Source organism: Salvelinus alpinus, chromosome 1, assembly GCF_045679555.1.
Source record: "Salvelinus alpinus chromosome 1, SLU_Salpinus.1, whole genome shotgun sequence".
Classification (NCBI taxonomy): domain Eukaryota; kingdom Metazoa; phylum Chordata; class Actinopteri; order Salmoniformes; family Salmonidae; genus Salvelinus; species Salvelinus alpinus.
The window spans coordinates 78570286-78587959 of record NC_092086.1 but is presented as its reverse complement, the minus strand read 5'-3'; the positions used below and the strand labels follow the sequence as shown (position 1 = coordinate 78587959).

Genomic DNA, 17674 nt, shown 5'->3' with positions numbered 1-17674 from the left:
CCTCACTGTGGTTGTTGGAGAGGAGGTACGGTACCTGGTTTTGGCACCGAGTTGGTGACGGACTGCGGCACCTTGTCGTTTATCAGCTCCACACACTCACTGGGAAAGAAGCCAACCTGGGGAGAGGACACACAATACTATTAGAGAGAGAGAGAGTGCGAGAGTAAGCAGAGAGGATCAGTAACCGTGTGTGTGTGTGTGAGAGAGCGAGAGTAAGCAGAGAGGATCAGTAACCGTGTGTGTGTGTGTGTGTTAGTGTGAGAGAGCGAGAGTAAGCAGAGAGGATCAGTAACCGTGTGTGTGTGTTAGTGTGAGAGAGCGAGAGTAAGCAGAGAGGATCAGTAACCGTGTGTGTGTGTGTGTGTGTGTGTGTGTGTGTGTGTGTGTGTGTGTGTGTGTGTGTGTGTGTGTGAGAGAGAGCAAGAGCGAGAGTGAGCAGAGAGGATCAGTAACCGTGTGTGTGTGTGTGTGTGTGTGTGTGTGTGTGTGTGTGTGTGTGTGTGTGTGTGTGTGTGTGTGTGTGTGTGAGAGAGAGAGAGAGAGAGAGAGAGTGAAGAGCGCATTACCATTAAAGACTGATAAACAAGCTTCATCCACTTAAGAAGGCCCTTCTTCAATGTTGTGCGGTTAATATCAACATTTCACCACTGTGTTCCGGGTATTTTGTTGGAGACCTCTCTATGTATTAACGAGTCCATAGGCAGTTGGTATAAACATGTACTAAAAGGTTGGTGCACGATCAGCGCGGGGCGTACTTTGACCCGAGGATACTATTTGGCACTGTGCTGTGCTCGTTGCAGTGTTCAGTCAAGATCATGTGGCTGAATAGCTGCCCACGCTATGGTATTTAGGAGTTGTCAGTGCCACCTGATGCGGAGGTAAACCCCGGTGGGGTGGATATGTGTGTTTGTCTGCGTGCACGTGTGTATACCCCAAATGTTTTATATCAGAAGAACGATCAGGAACAGACTGTGATCGTTTCAAATCTCCAGTCAACCAGAAAGCAAGATATCCTTATTGAACACAGATGTTAAAAGTAATCTTCAAATGTATTTACGAATTAACAATAACCATGTGTAAAACAATTCATTTCTGATCTAACACAACTAATTCTACCAATACAAAATAGACATAAGATGCCTTCAGGTTAAACTGTGTGTTAAGAAATACATTTTTTATAATAGAAGATCTCCAGGTTTCACTTAAGGGGCTTGGAGGAAGACTAGGTATAAATATTTTACCGTGCTTTAATGAAGACGGGGGAAACTGCTAAAACAAAGCCATTCCCAGTAGAGCAGCATGACAAAACCATTCCGCTATTATCAACTAATCATCTAGTCCACTGAGGAACACATCTTGACTTGTGCGATTCCTAACATAGAGACCCAGACTACACTAATACACTGTCAAAGTGTTTCTATTAGCTGAGGAGTACATAACCTGCACGCTTTGCAACATAAACTGCCTCCATCTTGTAGTAATGTGACTGATAAAGGGGTTGAAGGTTGAATGTGACCATCATAGGGATCCAAGGTCCAGCTGTCCCGTGACTGACAAACAGAACTATACTATAGAAAGAGTTGACTCATGGCTGAGCATTCATCAAATGCAGCTCACCCTTTCCATGGTTGGATTTGCTCTCTCCCTCTCTGTTGCTCCTCCAGCCTTTTCTCTCCTTCCCTCCCTTTATCTCTCTCTCTCAGCCGCTCTTTCTATGAGGCTCTGCAGTCAGGCTGGTAAATAAAGACAGATGTCAGCTGCCTATCCACCTCCAGTCACAGACGGACTCGGACTGCCTCTAGGGTGACTGACTGACCTCCGGTGGCGATAGGAGGGAGGACATGGACATCTGCTTTGTGCTAATAGACATACCATCCAATCAACGTTTCAATATCTAGTAGTAACAAACACAGTGTTGTTTTCGCCAATATCCAGATTGGTTTCAAGGACCAACACTGTGTAATAACATATTTATGACATCTTTGTTGAAGACATGTGTGTATGAGACAATTCTTCCTAGGAATGAGTGCCATGAGTTAAATTATAGAAAAATTTGAGAGATAATATCTTTAACAAAACAAAGGAACCTTACTCTGTTCGATATACCAAAACCAAACAAACAAGCTACTCTCCTCTGTCAACTCAGTATATACACAGCTACAGTACAACAAACCCAACAGTTCCCGATCACCCCTGCGTTCAATAACATGTTGTGAAGCCCCGTCCAACATGGCTGCCCTCCCAGCTGGCCTGAATCCCTGGGGGGGCAGCGAGCGGAGAGCCAAGCTCGCAGGAGGCAATGCTAAGGGTAAGCTATGACCAGAATACTGCCGCGGTTCAATGCTAAGGGTAAGCTATGACCAGAACACTGCCGCGGTTCAATGCTAAGGGTAAGCTATGACCAGAACACTGCCGCGGTTCAATGCTAAGGGTAAGCTGTGACCAGAACACTGCCGCGGTTCAATGCTAAGGGTAAGCTGTGACCAGAACACTGCCGCGGTTCAATGCTAAGGGTAAGCTATGACCAGAACACTGCCGCGGTTCAATGCTAAGGGTAAGCTATGACCAGAACACTGCCGCGGTTCAATGCTAAGGGTAAGCGATGACCAGAACACTGCCGCGGTTCAATGCTAAGGGTAAGCGATGACCAGAACACTGCCGCGGTTCAATGCGAAGGGTAAGCTATGACCAGAACACTGCCGCGGTTCAATGCTAAGGGTGAGCGATGACCAGAACACTGCTGCGGTTCAATGCGAAGGGTAAGCTATGACCAGAACACTGCCGCGGTTCAATGCGAAGGGTAAGCTATGACCAGAACACTGCCGCGGTTCAATGCGAAGGGCACAGGAAGTTCAGCTGGACTGGATCAACAGACACACAAAACTGGGCTTCATTGGGCTCAAAGAAAGACTATTGTTCACTTTAAATGGAATACTGGAAAACTTAGCTAAGCTAATACAATCACATCCCGATCGAGAACAACCACTTATTTTGTACGCATTTTGTATGTATGTATTAACTGACAAGATAAATGTTTCACCCAAATGAACAATATGAGCCAATACTGAGTAAAATTTGCTAAACAGCCAAACCAAATGTGAACCAAATGAGAAAAGCACAATTGAAATCCTGTCCTTGTGGAGTCTATCGTAGATCAGTAGATGTGGATGCCAAGCCATCTGTATGCAACTTATCAACCCCAGATTCTAGACTGCAACACAGTGTGTGTGTGTGTGTGTGTGTGTGTGTGTGTGTGTGTGTGTGTGTGTGTGTGTGTGTGTGTGTGTGTGTGCGCGCGCGCTTCTGGGCCACCAACCTGAAAGCCGTGCTTGCCCCTCCACCATGTGGTGTCCTCTTTGGGGGGCATGTCAATAACAGACACGATGTCCCCAACCTGTCAGGGGAGAGAGAGAGGAGAAAGGGAAAGGGGAAGAGAGAAGAAAGCAGGATAGCTGGATCAAGTCATGCTGTGAATACATTTGAGGGGAAACTACATACTAACTAACCCATACTACAGAGGGGATATTATTAGGGGTCCCTTGCTAAGAAAAGTTTGGGAACCACTGACTGCATCAGAATGTATTTCTACATAATAATTAGATGTAGAATCAGATGTAGTGTATGAAAAGAGAAATGGAGAAACAACACCCGAGGAACCACGGAATGTATTGAGGCGTCTATATAAGAGTAAATATGATGCAGATAACCTGTCGTGGCGTCCATACAGCAGAGAGAAACGTTCTCATAAAATACATACGATTATTTATTACCGCATACAAACACATCCATTCATCCATGACATCTCCGTTTATTCGGAAAGTATTCAGACCCCTTGACTTTTTCCACATTTTGTTATGTTACAGCCTTATTCTAAAATTGAATAAAAAAATAAATTCCCTCACCAATCTACACACAATACCCCATAATGTCAAGGCAAAATGTTTGCTAATTTATTTATTTTTTAAATCCAGAAATAACGTATTTACATAAGTACTTAGACCCTTTGCTATCGGACTCGAAATTGAGCTCAGGTGCATCCTGTTTCCATTGATCATCCTTGAGATGTTTCTACAACTTGGAGTCCACCTGTGGTCAAATCAATTGATGGTACAACTACATAAGGTCCCACAGATGACAGGGCATGTCAGAGCAAAAACCAAGCCATGAGGTAAAAGGAATTGTCCGTAGAACTCTGACACAGAATTGTGCGAAGGCACAGATCTGGGGAAGGGTACCAAAAAATGTATGCAACATTGAAGGTCCACAAGACCACAAGACATCATTCTTAAATTGAAGAAGTTTGAAATCACCAAGACTATTCCTAGAGCTGACTGCATGGCCAAACTGACCAATCAGGTGAGAAGGGCCTTGGTCAGCGAGGTGACCAAGAACCAGATGGTCACTCTGACAGAGCTCCAGAGATCCTCTGTGGAGATGGGAGAACCTTCCAGAAGGACAACAATCTCTGCAACACCCCACCAATCAGGCCTTTATGCTAGAGTGGCCAGACGGAGGCCACTCCTCAGTAAAAGGCACATGACAGGGCACCTACAGGACTAAGACCATGATAAAAGATTTTCTGGTCTGATAAAAACAAGATTTAACTTTTTGGCCTGAATTCCAAGCGTCACGTCTGGAGGAAACCTGGCACCATTCCTACGGCGAAGCATGGTGGTGGCAGCGTCATGCTGTGGGGAAGTGTTTCAGTGGCAGGGACTGGGAGACTAGTCAGGATCGAGGGGAAGTTGAATGGAGCAAAGTAGAGAGAGATCCTTGATGAAACTGGTGCGAAGGTTCACCTTCCAACAGGAAAACGACCCAAAGCACACAGCCAAGACAACGGAGGAGTGGCTTCGGGACAAGTCTCTGAATGTCCCAACCAGAGCCCGGACTTGAACCCGATCGAACATCTCTGGAGAGCCCTGAAAATAGCTGTGCAGCAACGCTCCCCATCCAACCTGACAGAGCTCGAGAGGATCTGCAGAGAAGAATGGGAGAAACTCCCCGAATAAAGGTGTGCCAAGCTTGTAGCATCATACCCAATAAGACTCAAGGCATTAAACTTCCAAAGTGCTTCAACAAAATACTGAGTAAAGGGTCTGAATACTTAAGTAAATACGATATTTCATTTTTTTTTATAGATTTGCAAACATTTCTACAAACCTGTTTTTGCTTTGTCATTATGTGTGTAAATTGATGAGGGGGGAAAAAAAACTATTTTAGAATAAGGCTGTAATGTAACAAAATGTAGAAAAAGTCAAGGGGTCTAAATACTTTCCGGAATGTACTGTATGTCCATGTGAGTGTGTGTGCATGCATGTGCAAATGTGTTTAAATGTGTGTCAACTCTCCCTGTCACCTCGAAGGAGAGCTCGTCGGCGGCCTGGGCGATGTAGCGTTTGATGACATGGGCGGCGGCGATGGCGGGCACGTTGATGGAGGACTCCTCGTGGACCAGTAAGTGATTGCCTTTGTTATCAACCTGGAAAACACACACACAGTCAAGGTAGTGTCATATTTACTGTCTGTCAATGTAGACAGGTTACACTGGGTTGGTGAGTTACGATTCTAGTGTGTGTAAGGCCCTGCATCTCAGTACAAGAGGCATCACTACAGTCCCTGGTTCGAATCCAGGCTGTATCAGATCCGGCTGTGATTGGGAGTCCCATAGGGAGGCGCACAATTGGCCCAGCGTCGTCCGGGTTTGGCCGGGGTAGGCCGTCATTGTAAATAAGAATTTGTTCTGAACTGACTTGCCTAGTTAAATAAAGGTTTAATTATACACATATATATAAATAAGTGAGTAAGGAAAGAAGAGCAGTAAGCAGATGTATTCAAGAGAGAGAGAAAATGGGAAACTATGTTTTATGTGTGTGGTGTATTTGTGTAGAGTGGGAGATTGATAGACAGACAGACATAAACCCAGACAGAAGCTCACCTCCATCCATGTGAGGGCAGGCCCACAGTTGATCTTGTTGTCAGCGATAGCTGTGAGGCGGGAGAGGTAAGCCATCAGCATCTGGGAAACTGCCTGTGAGAGGAAACCAGAAACAGACCATGTGTAAAACACCTATATAAAACCACACAAAACCCTTCTGTCACTGTAGTTCCACAGAGTGGTGTCGATTGACCTACACCTATAGGTAGTGTATGAGAATCCTGTGTGGCCACTTTGCGTGGTCTTTACAACTGATCCAGAGACAGCGTGGTTGTTGTGTACATGATGGGTGAGGCTGGCATTAGGCTATACTTGCTAAGTAGAGCTGATCCTAAATCAGATCGTGGCCTCCTAACTGGATATACACAAACAAACTAAATAACAAAAGGTTATACTTTAAGCGGAATTATCATCGGTATTGTCATGGCCGTCAGGCTGGCAGACTCTTCAGGGAAATATATCCAATCAAGAGGCCATTAACGAAAGAAATCAACTCTGGTTGCGTATCTGCCTACCACCAAGGGAGTATACAGTTTCAATTTAACTCAACCCAATGAGGCTGCTAAGTGCGTTTACATCTGCACCCAATCAAAAACAAGAAGCACTCTCGTTTTTAAGCAGGGCAAATGATTTTCAGGGGACCCATGGTAATACAGTTGATGTCAGCGGAACACAAATATTTGTTTTGTGCGATGCCTTTTTTCGCTTGCACTACTAAAATATATACACACATTAAATGCCATATGCAAAACTGAATTGCCCGTGGTCTGCCAATGACTACTCTACTCACAGTCCTACAAATTTGTTTCAGTGTGAGGCGGCAGTCAGAGAAATGGCTTTTAGTCTGTGTGCTTCACAAGCTAGTTGTCATTGAGGGACGGCTGTTTTTAGGATTTACTGTAATTGTGTGTTCCTTTCACCAAGGTTATGTACTACTTCTGGACAGGAAGCAGTAAACACACAAAAGTGTGTGTGTGTGTGTGTGTGAGAGAGTGAGCGAGAGAGAGTAAGGAGAGAGGACGAGTCAAATCATTTGTGTTCGAGAAAATTGGAAAGTGTGCGAGCTCAATGAGTGTGTCAGCACATCTAGTACTGTAGGAGGGTACCACAGTACTTTAGAGGCATAATGGACGCTCCAAAACACTTCAGCTGCTCTCAGGCAGGATAAACACATTTCAATGAGCATGAGCCAGAATGACATGATTGACAGAGCTCATAATGCAGTCGATCCTAATGATACTGAAATGAAGGTTGTTTCTATATTTTTGAGGCCACTTCTTGAGTAATGCACAACAGAAGGCCAGGAGATTTCATAGGTTTGTGGCGGTCCTTCATGTTCCATATTCTATAAAGGCTAGGACAATAGAAGAATAGAGAGACAGTGTGAAAACATTATGTGAGTGAGATACAGTGTCTCTGTCATCATCAAAAGACATCGTTAGATCAAGTTAAAGAATCTCAAGAGGGACTACCGTCTGTGATGACTACAGAGAGAACTGAAGTGAGAGAGCGAGAGAGATAGAGAGCCAAATAGAGACAAGGGAAAAAATGGCATGAGAGAGAGAAAGGGCAAAAGGAAAGATTGACTGGTGAGCGCCTAGCAGAGGGAATCAAACACTCCACTGGAGGCCAATTAGAGGAGACAAAGAGGAGAGAGAGCGAGAGGTTAAATAAGGGAAGAGGAGAGAGAGGTTAAATAAGGGAAGAGGAGAGAGATGTTAAATAAGGGAAGAGAGAGAGGTTAAATAAGGGGAGAGAGGTTAAATAAGGGAAGAGGGGAGAGAGGTTAAATAAGGGAAGAGGAGAGAGAGGTTAAATAAGGGAAGAGGAGAGAGAGGTTACATAAGGGAAGAGGAGAGGGAGATTAAATAAGGGAAGAGGAGAGAGAGGTTAAATAAGGGAAGAGAGGGGTTAAATAAGGGAAGAGAGAGGTTAAATAAGGGAAGAGGAGAGAGAGGTTAAATAAGGGAAGAGGGGAGAGAGGTTAAATAAGGGAAGAGAGAGGTTAAATAAGGGAAGAGGAGAGGTTAAATAAGGGAAGAGAGAGGTTAAATAAGGGAAGAGAGAGGTTAAATAAGGGAAGAGGAGAGAGAGGTTAAATACGGGGAGAGAGGTTAAATAAGGGAAGAGGGGAGAGAGGTTAAATAAGGGAAGAGGAGAGAGGTTAAATAAGGGAAGAGGAGAGAGAGATTAAATAAGAGAAGAGGAGAGAGAGGTTAAATAAGGGAAGAGGAGAGAGAGGTTAAATAAGGGAAGAGGAGAGAGAGGTTAAATAAGGGAAGAGGAGAGAGAGGTTAAATAAGGGAAGAGGAGAGAGAGGTTAAATAAGGGAAGAGGAGAGAGAGGTTAAATAAGGGAAGAGGAGAGAGGAAAGGTTAGAGGACAGGAGAGGTTAGAGAACTGAGCCCAAAGAGAGGCGAGGCCTAACAGAGGTTAGAGGAAAGGAAAGAGGAGATGAGAAAGGAGAGGTGAGCTGATAGGAAAGCAGAGCAGAGGAAATGAGAGGTTAGGGGAGGACAGAAGAGGTTAGAGAAGAGGAAGGGATAGAGAGAGAGATTATAGGAGAAGAGAAATTAGAGAAGGGAGAAGAGGTTAGAGAAGAGCAGAGACCATTGAAGTGGTGGGCACGGGGCCAGACGTGTGGCTCTCTCATGACCCTCTCTCTTTCTCTCCGGGAGGTTCTAGGCCGCTGCCTGCCACATCGATTCCAGTACATGAGCTGGCACCATGCGAACCCAATCAGGCCAGGGCCGCCCAACACACCCACAGAGGCCGAGTGTTGTAGCCCAGAGGAAGGGGCCTAATGGGGCACAAGCCGACGACATGTACATGACACTGCCACCTTAGCCCTGGTTTTAAAAGTACCACAGCCTCTGAGCCTTTGTTTTCTTTCCACAAGATGTGGCACCAACAGTACAACATAAATGTAAACTTGTATAACCAGATTAACCCCAACTTAACCCACAGCCAGGACAAATCTGGCCAAGAGGAACCGGTGAAGATATGTGGAAGATATATATGTGGAAGATAATAAGATGTGTAAATGACAAAGCATGCCCGGGTAAAAAAAAAGAAGGATGTTTGTTTTTTATTTGAGACTTCACTGTGGCACTAACCAGTCCAAACAATGGTTAAATGATCAGATCCATCCAAAATATTTCATAAAGGTCGTATGTCACCTTGAGGGAGCTCAATGAAGACGAAGCTGACAACATTTAAACGGATCTCAGGATAAATCAAACATTTCCCTAAACAACCCTCATCCGTCAAACGTTGCAGGGAGGGAGAGTACAGAACGTTGAAGCCGACACCACTTTATGCCTAAATGATAAAAACGGGTTGGCCTAAGACAAAAAGAAAGCCCCAGACTTTCAAGAAATGAAACGAGTGCCAACAGTGTTCCAATACTAAGCACTTGATTTGGAGGGTAAGTAGGCTTCTGTATAGAGGGCTTGCTTTGCAGAGCAGCAGAGAAGGAAGGCCATGCACGGTCTGGTCTGGGCTATAATAAGCAAGGGTGGGTAAGGAAAGCTTTTCTCTGATGACATGGATGCTTTCCTTGTTGTGCTGCAGTTGTTGGTTACTGTTGGTGATGAATACCCTGGCGCTTCCCACAAGACTTGTCCTATTCAGCGCACTAATCCAAGAGTGAGCCTTCCCCTGTGTGTGCCAGACAGTGTGTAGGCACCCTCCAAATGGCACCCTAGTCCTCATACAGTGCACTACTTTTGACCAGGGCTCTGATTAAAAGTGTCGCACTATGTAGGGAATATGGTACCATTTGCGCCGCCGCCAGTGTCTCTCCTTAGTCCTCCTTCCTTGAGTGTCAACATGGCCAAGCAAACACAGACCAAAAGAGGGCCAAGGCTCTCCAGAAAGACAAAGACTAGAGAACACAGGGTAAAAACAAGAGTAAAGCCAAGCACAACATGGAGGCCTTAAAGGGACGGGGGGGACTGGCTGGCTAACGGAATCAATAGGGAGACGGATTAGTTGATTAGCAGTAAGTCTCCTGATTTCGCAGAATATTCGGACCAACTCTTTTCAGGTCTTAGACTTAATGAGTCATGGAAGACATTGTGTGAGCTAATGTCAACTCATTTCGACCAGGCAATTTAGAGCTCCATGTACTGGCCTACAGAACAGTGGCTATTGTGTATTGTAATGAGCAGGCAATATGATGGTTAACATACTAGTTAGGCTAAGACTATCCAAATAACTGCAGTAGTTAGGTACCAAACTGAGGGAACGGCAAATCAGCCCCACGACAATACTGTTAGTGACATTTAAATTGAAGCCAATTTTCCCGTACAACAATTCATCCTGTAAGAACCTCTTTGTCTTAAATGCCTGAAAGCTACAATCAAACAATGACAGCTTGAGCACGCAGCCTCCCGAAAAACTATTTGTAAAGCTGGGCTGCCTGAAATTACTAGACGCTCACTCTCCGCTATTATTTGTCCCAGCAGCCGCAGACACAGATTAAACCGAAAGGTCCGACATCATGTTCAACCAATCACGACTGAGGTAGGCCTATTTCCTCAGCCTTGTTTTGTGAAAACCCTAATAACCTGTTGTACCAGTCATGTTTAGTGCTGAACATTCCACTACTGAAGGACCCATGCTTTCATTGTGGGCGTAGTAATTTGACCTCCTGTGATTAGTCAACATGCCGCCCGGGCCTCCCAGTGTTTCCCATTACACTGGGGACTGGAGGACCTGCATCCCAAATGGCCCCCTTTATAGTGTACTACTTTTGAGAACGGCCAAAAGAGCTCTGGTCGAAAGTAGTGCACTATGAAGGGAATAGGGTGCCATTTGGGATGCAAACATAAAGTGGTGTGCCTAGTCAGCCTACCTTCGTGGGAGTCTCTATTTAGGAGGGAGAGAGAGTATCAGGGCCTTTTTCTCCCATGGACTGAAGGATCATAAAAGGTAGGCATTAACAGCCACTCCAAACTTCAAAGGACATCGGTTTAGTTGTGAAAATATGCCACAGTTCAAGTGAGCTTTCGTTGTGAAAACTACTGTAAAGAGTGAGTGTGTGTGCGAGAGGGAGGGAGGGGAAAGAGAGAGGGGAAGGAGAGGGAGGGTAGAGAGGGAGGGGAAGAGAGAGATGGGGGGTAGAGAGAGGGAGGGGAAAGAGAGAGGGACGGGGGGAAAGAGGGAGGGGGGAAAGAGGGAGGGGAAAGGAGAGGGGGGGTAGAGAGGGAGTGGAAGAGAGAGATGGGGGGTAGAGAGAGGGAGGGGAAAGAGAGAGGGACGGGGGAAAGAGAGGGAGGGGGGAAAGAGGGAGGGGAAAGGAGAGGGGGGGTAGAGAGAGGGAGGGGGGTAGAGAGAGGGAGGGGAAAAGAGAGATGGGGGGTGTAAGAGAGCGAAAGCTCCAGTCACAGCTCAGCGGGGATGGAGAGGCTTTCTAAACACGTAAACACAGAGACTATACAGCTGGCTCCCTCTTAACACCAGGCCATTAGACACCATTAAAAACAGCACAATTGGACACTTTCACTCATTTAGGCCATGAATCAGACTGCAACAAAGACCTAGGCAGGAGTTTGTAAAACAAGCAAAAACGGCATGGACATTGTACTGGTAATTCACTCCAGCAAGGAAACGGTCGCAAAACTGTTCTGAAGTGAGCCCTGTCTTTTGCCTCTGGTTTCTGTTTGAACCCTAAACCGTTATCATGTATAACCCTGAAGGGCATAATATTGCAGTCATAAGCTCTGAGGCGGCATTCAAAGTGGGAGACTGGAGACTGGGAGAGACCATCTGAATGGTGATATAGGGGTGTTGGGAGGGGAGGTGTGGCACATCGGCTGTACTGAGACCAGGCGTCTTACCTCGGCGCGATCACTCAGACTGTCGAATCGAGGCAGCTCTGGCAGCTGCGAGAAGCGGCGGTCATATATGCAGAGGTGCAGGTGCTTATCCAGGACACGAAAATCTTCATAGCTACGCTTCACAATCCAGTTCCGGCCCTGCAGAGAGAAAACAAGAGAGTCGGCCAGTGAGAAAGAGAGGAGAGAGAACGTTTCAAAAGACAGGGGAGGTGCATAAGCCCTTGGCTGCTTTACTAGCCTGGTAACAGATACCCCTCACGCCCTAATTCAGAATCCACCGCTGAGACGGGGTGACAGGAGGGGAGCTTTATGCTTTTACTAGGGGGATCAGAGAGGGGGCAGGGCTCGACATTAACGCTGTCCGCTTGCCAGGGCAAGTAAAATAAATAAATAAATTGGACAGGCAGATTACATGGACAAATAAAAATCATGCAAAAATCATGCAAAAATCACAATAATCAAACATTTGCCCAGTTATAGTTTTTGGTCATCAATGAAAATCCTGGAAAAGTAATGGTGTGTGCATTACCTGCGTGTGTTCCAGTGGGGGGGGGGACGACATTTGCGCAGCAGGTAAAATAATGATATATAACAAACTACCTAGATAGCCAATTCAAAACATAGTGTAGTTTGTCTAGTTCTAACTAGTTATCTGATTAGCATACATTAATGTCATTGTCATGTCCTAAAATAACTTTCCACCGGCACTCGTGTATAACCGCAAATGGCCAACACGCATACGGGCGCGCAGTTGATGAAATCAATGCTGCATACTCTGGATGTAAAACAATCTCTCAAGCGCTCAAAATTGACTCGGATTCTCCTCTATTCAACACCGGCCATGTAATTTTGACAGAGTAAAAAAAATATTCTAATTGATAAGTAACTCCTATGCTGTCAAGATCTCTCATGAACACTGAACATTAGTTTAACCTTACAAATAGATAAACATCTTAAGTTAACTACCTCGCACACCGTAGCCGTTTGATCGCTGGTTCATTGAATGAGGGAATTATTTTATAAAGTCATAAAAAGTATTTGGCTATAATTGTAATGTTGCAGAGTGGCCAACCCTCCTCCTGGAGAGTCCAGGAGAGCTACTGGGCATGCAGGCTTTTGCTCCAGCCCAACTCTAACACAACATATTGTAAAGAAATGATCAGCTGCTCAAATCAAATTGTATTGCATCCATACATATGTTAATCTGATATTATTGCGGTGTAGCGAAAAGCTTGTTTCTCTAGCTCCAAAAGTGCAGTAATATCTAACAATACACACAAATCTAAAGGTAAAATAAAGGAATAAGAAATATAGAAATACTAGGATGCGCAATGTCGGAGTCCGGAGTATAAATATATATGTGATGGGATGTATAGACATTATGGACAGTATGTGGATAGAAAATATAGTATAATTGAAGAATACGTGGATAGAATAGTGTACTGTACAGCAAAAGTTAAATAGGATGGCCTTGACTATAGTACATATGAAATCAGTAAAACAGTACATAAACATGATTAAAATGATCAGTGTTCCATTATTAAAGTGACCAGTGTTCCATGTCTATGTACATAGGGCAGCAGCATTTAAGGTGCAGGGATGAGTAACCGGGTGGTAGCCGGCTAGTGACAGTGACTAAGTTCAGGGCAGGGTACTGGGTGGAGGCCGGCTAGTGATGGCTATTTAACAGTCTGATGGCCTTGAGATAGAAGCTGTTTTTCAGTCTCTCGATCCCAGCTTGGCTGCACCAACCTCACCTTCTGGATTATAGCGGAGTGAACAGGCCGTGGCTCAGGTCCTTGATGTTCTTTTTGTCCTTCTTTTGACCCCGGGTGCTCTCAATGGTGCATCTGTAAAGGTTTGTGAGGGTCTTAGGGGCCAAGCCAGCTTCCTGAGGTTGAAGAGGCGCTGTTGCTCCTACTATACCACACTATGTGGGTGGACCATTTCAGATTGTCAGTGATGTGTAGACTAAGGAACTTGAAGCTTTTCACCTTCTCCACTGTGGCCCCGTCGATGTGAATGGAGCGTACTCCCTCTGCTGTCTCCTGAAGTCCACGATCAGTTCCTTCGTTTTGTTGACGTTGAGTGAGAGGTTATTTTCTTGTCACAACTTCGCCAGGGCCCTCACCTCTTCCCTGTAAGCGGTCTTGTCGTTGTTGGTAATCAGGCCTACCACTGTTGTCGTCTGAAAACTTGATGATTGAGTTGGAAGCGTGTGTCGCCACGCAATCATGGGTAAACAGGGAGTACAGGAGGGGGCTGAGCACACACCCTTGTGGGTCCCCTGTGTTGAGGATCAGCATAGTGGAGGAGTTGTTGCCTACCTTCATCACCTGGGGGCGGCCCATCAGGAAGTTGAGGACCCAGTTGCACAGGGCGGGGTTCAGACCTAGGGCCCCGAGCTTCATGATGAGCTTGGAGGGTACTATGGTTTTGAAGGCTGAGCTGTACTCAATGAACAGCAATCTTACATAGGTATTCATCTTGTCCAGATGGGATAGGGCAGTGTGCAGTACCATGGGGATTGCATAATCAGTGAATCTATTGGGGCGGTATGCAAATTGCAGTGGGTCTAGGGTGTCAGGTAAGGTAAAGGTGATATGATCCTTAACTAGTCTCTCAAAGCACTTCATGATGACAAAAGTGAGTGCTACGGGGCGTTAGTCATTTTGTTCAGTTACCTTCACTTTCTTGGGTACAGAAACAATAGTAGACATCTTGAAGCAAGTGGGGACAGCAAACTGGGATAGGGAGAGATTGAATATGTCCATAAACATTCCAACCAGCTGGTCTGCGCATGTTCCGAGGATGCGGCTAGGGATGCCGGCAGCCTTGCAAGGGTTAAAACTCTTAAAAACTTACTCACGATGGCCATGGAGAACAAGAGCTCACAGTCCTCGGGAGCGGCCCGTGTCAGTGGCACTGTGTTATCCCCAAAGCGGGTAAAGAAGGTGTTTAGCTTGTCTGGGAGCAAGACGTCGGTGTCTGCGACGGACGGTTTTCCCTATATAATCCGTAATTGTGTGGAGTCCCTGCCACATACATCATGTCTGAGCCGTTGAATTGCGACTCCAATTTGTATCTGTACTGACGTTTTGCCTCTTTGGTTTCCTTATAGAGGGCATAACTGGACTGTTTGTATTCGTCACCTTGCTGTAGTTAAATGTGGTGGTTCGTACTTTTAGTTTTGCACGAATGCTGCCATCTATCCACAGTTTTTGGTTTGGATAGGTTTTAATTGTCACAGTGGGAACAACATCCCTTATACACTCCCTAATGAACTCAGTCACAGTGTCAGTGTATACGTAAATGTTATTCTCAGAGGCAACCTGGAACATTTTCCAGTCCGCGTGATCAAAACAATCTTGAAGCATCAATTCTGATTGGTCAGACCAATGTTGAATAGACATTAGCATGTGTAATTCCTGTTAGAGTTTCTGCCTATAGGAAGGGAGAAGCAAAATGGAGTCGTGATCTGATTTTGCCGAAGGGAGGGCGGGGGGGAGCGCTTTGTAGCCATCCCGGAAGGGAGAGTAACAATGGTCGAGAGTTTTTGAAGCGCGAGTACTACAGGCGATGTGTTGATAGAACTTGGGTAGCGTTTTGCTTTATTAAAGTCCCAAGCGATAATAAATGCGGCCTCAGGATACGCAGTTTCCAGTTTGCACAAGGTCCAGTGTAGTTCCTTGAGAGCTGTCGTGGTATCGGCTTGAGGGGGAATATACATGCCTGTGATGATAATAGATCGGCGTATCAAGATCCAGTTGTGTTTGAGCAGGGTTGGATAAAAAGCCTGATAGGGTGACACCCCACAGAACACTCCACTGGGGGACAGGGACCAGCCATTTGTATGGTTGTGGTTTGGTTGTAGTTTCCCCAAGCAGAGCGCCAGTCTGCCAATGTGAGGCAGTGCTAAAAAACAGACGAAGGGATGGTGGATGGATAGATGGATGGATGGAGGAGGGATTGGAGAGGGGGATGCATCTAAATGGCTGGGATTATTAAGAGGGGTAAAAATCTGGTGGAATTAAGAGAGGTGGACATTATTTCCTTCAATTTCAACAGGGGGGCCCATTTTAAGCTGAAAGAGGGATCTCCCTCAATGGACGATATACCCTGAATCTACTACAGAACATTGAGTGAAAAATAAAATATTTTATAATATTGGATGTACTGCTATTAATCAAACCAGAAACATATGCGGTGGGGTAATCACTTGTTTTATTAGTATTGTGAGTAAATCCAACAGGCACCATGCCACACAGAATGGAACAGCTCCTAAATATGTTGCCATTGAAGCTCACTGAACTCACACTTTAACTGTGCTGGCCTGGATAGCTACGTTTGGAATCCATTTATGAAGTCATCAATTCGCCGAGGCTATTTTGGGAGTACAACACAAGAACTCGATAATTCACACAGATCCATACGTTAACTCTTAACAGACATTACATCTTTGGGGGGGAATACATCGGGGCCGGCTGGCGATTGACAAAGCCATCCAGGGCTTTTTGAAATCTAAATGAAAGGGTGCTGAGTTGTGATGTGAGCCTCGGGCAACGTCCCTATGGGGTACAGGGTGCCATTTGGGACAGGCCCTTGGTCAGCACCGGGAACAGGTACTTTTAGGATTTATTCTGGGGATAATGTAGCTCATGGGCTGAGAAAGGGGTCAACTTAATTGTGGGGAGCAAAGGAGGAGAAGGAAGAGTGGAAATGGAGAAAGGTTGAGGATGGTGGTGGTGGCAGTTGGGGTTAATACTTCTGAAAGCTCTGCCAGATCAGAGTACTGTGTATCCTGTCTTCCAGCAGGCTCTGGAAGACAAGCTTCCAACAGTCCCCCTTTATGGGCTGACAAATAATTATCCATAACTCTATTAGCCATAGCCACTTCCAGGTTGGCAAAAAAAAGGCAACATTTCAAGGACCTACTGAATTTCAAGCAGAAGGTGGACACACTGCAAGCTTATCAAAATGCAGAATCATTCCCAGTTATAGCCCATTTAGCAGGCCATGTGTTTTATCTCCGATTGCCAGTCTTGTCCCCCCTTTTCTCTTCTTGCTCCCTGGTCCAATGCCCACGTCCCCAGTGTGTGGTAACTATCCCTCATCCAGGCAGTCTTCCCGATGGCTGGCTTACAGCCTCCGGCCACCTTCATCTCTGAAAGGACAACACAAACCTGACAAAGCTGCATTTCTGTGGGTCACCCCTTTACACATCTCTCCAGTCCTGTCCTATCCTCCCACCCTTTATTTTCTCTTCTCTTCCTATCCCCTCTTATATTCCACCAAGAAAATGGTGGAATATGCTTCAGAAGCCGTATGCAGATGACAAAACCAGTGGTATAAGTGCAAACCAAATTAACTTTGCCCTCAGCTCATCATCGCATTCAAAGCTACTCCTGTCTTCCTATTTTCCATTGAGTTGCTTCACCGTTTGTTTTTCAATTCACAAGAGTGATTGCAAACCTCAAAACCCCAGTTCCAGAACGAGGGAGAAAAAAACAAACTTGGTTGCTTTGACCCAGAAAGATCCCTCTGAACTGGGGCCAGGGCTGGAGTGACTGGGACTGCAAAGCATCGACCAGCCCCACTGATCCTAGTGCAGCCATAAGGGAATAACCGGGAGGGAATCAGGACTGTAGAAGTATTTCTGTAGGGCTCCGTATAGTACTTGGTGTGCTACAGTAGCTTGTCTCACTTTCAGACACTGGGACTTCCAGTCAGTTCCTTTGTTTGTCTGTTCCCTTACTAGTCTGTGGAACTAAAGCGATCTATCCTGCAGGCTGGATTCTTTCTCCTCCGCTCTCTGTACTAAGAGGGTGGCTCTGGGCCAATTGTTCACCCTCCTATCCCCCCTTTTTTATGGAACAGTGCAGCAGTTTCAGCT

General features: G+C 45.6%; 1 protein-coding gene across 7 annotated transcripts in view; it reads right to left on the bottom strand.

Moving 5' to 3' along the window:
- The window catches only part of arhgap32b (Rho GTPase activating protein 32b), a 202670-nt gene that overhangs the window by 42043 nt on the left and 142953 nt on the right, over positions 1–17674 (bottom strand). For 5 of the 7 annotated variants that reach the window (XM_071327266.1, XM_071327283.1, XM_071327292.1 and 2 more), the window contains 5 exons: positions 11782–11919; positions 5939–6031; positions 5360–5482; positions 3317–3394; positions 35–116 (listed from right to left, as the gene is read on the bottom strand). In XM_071327266.1, the coding sequence (XP_071183367.1) occupies positions 35–116; positions 3317–3394; positions 5360–5482; positions 5939–6031; positions 11782–11919 (514 nt within the window). Of the gene's footprint in view, positions 1–34; positions 117–1617; positions 1732–3316; positions 3395–5359; positions 5483–5938; positions 6032–11781; positions 11920–17674 lie in introns of those variants that run through there. The other 2 variants (XM_071327303.1, XM_071327318.1) reach the window with 1 other exon arrangement.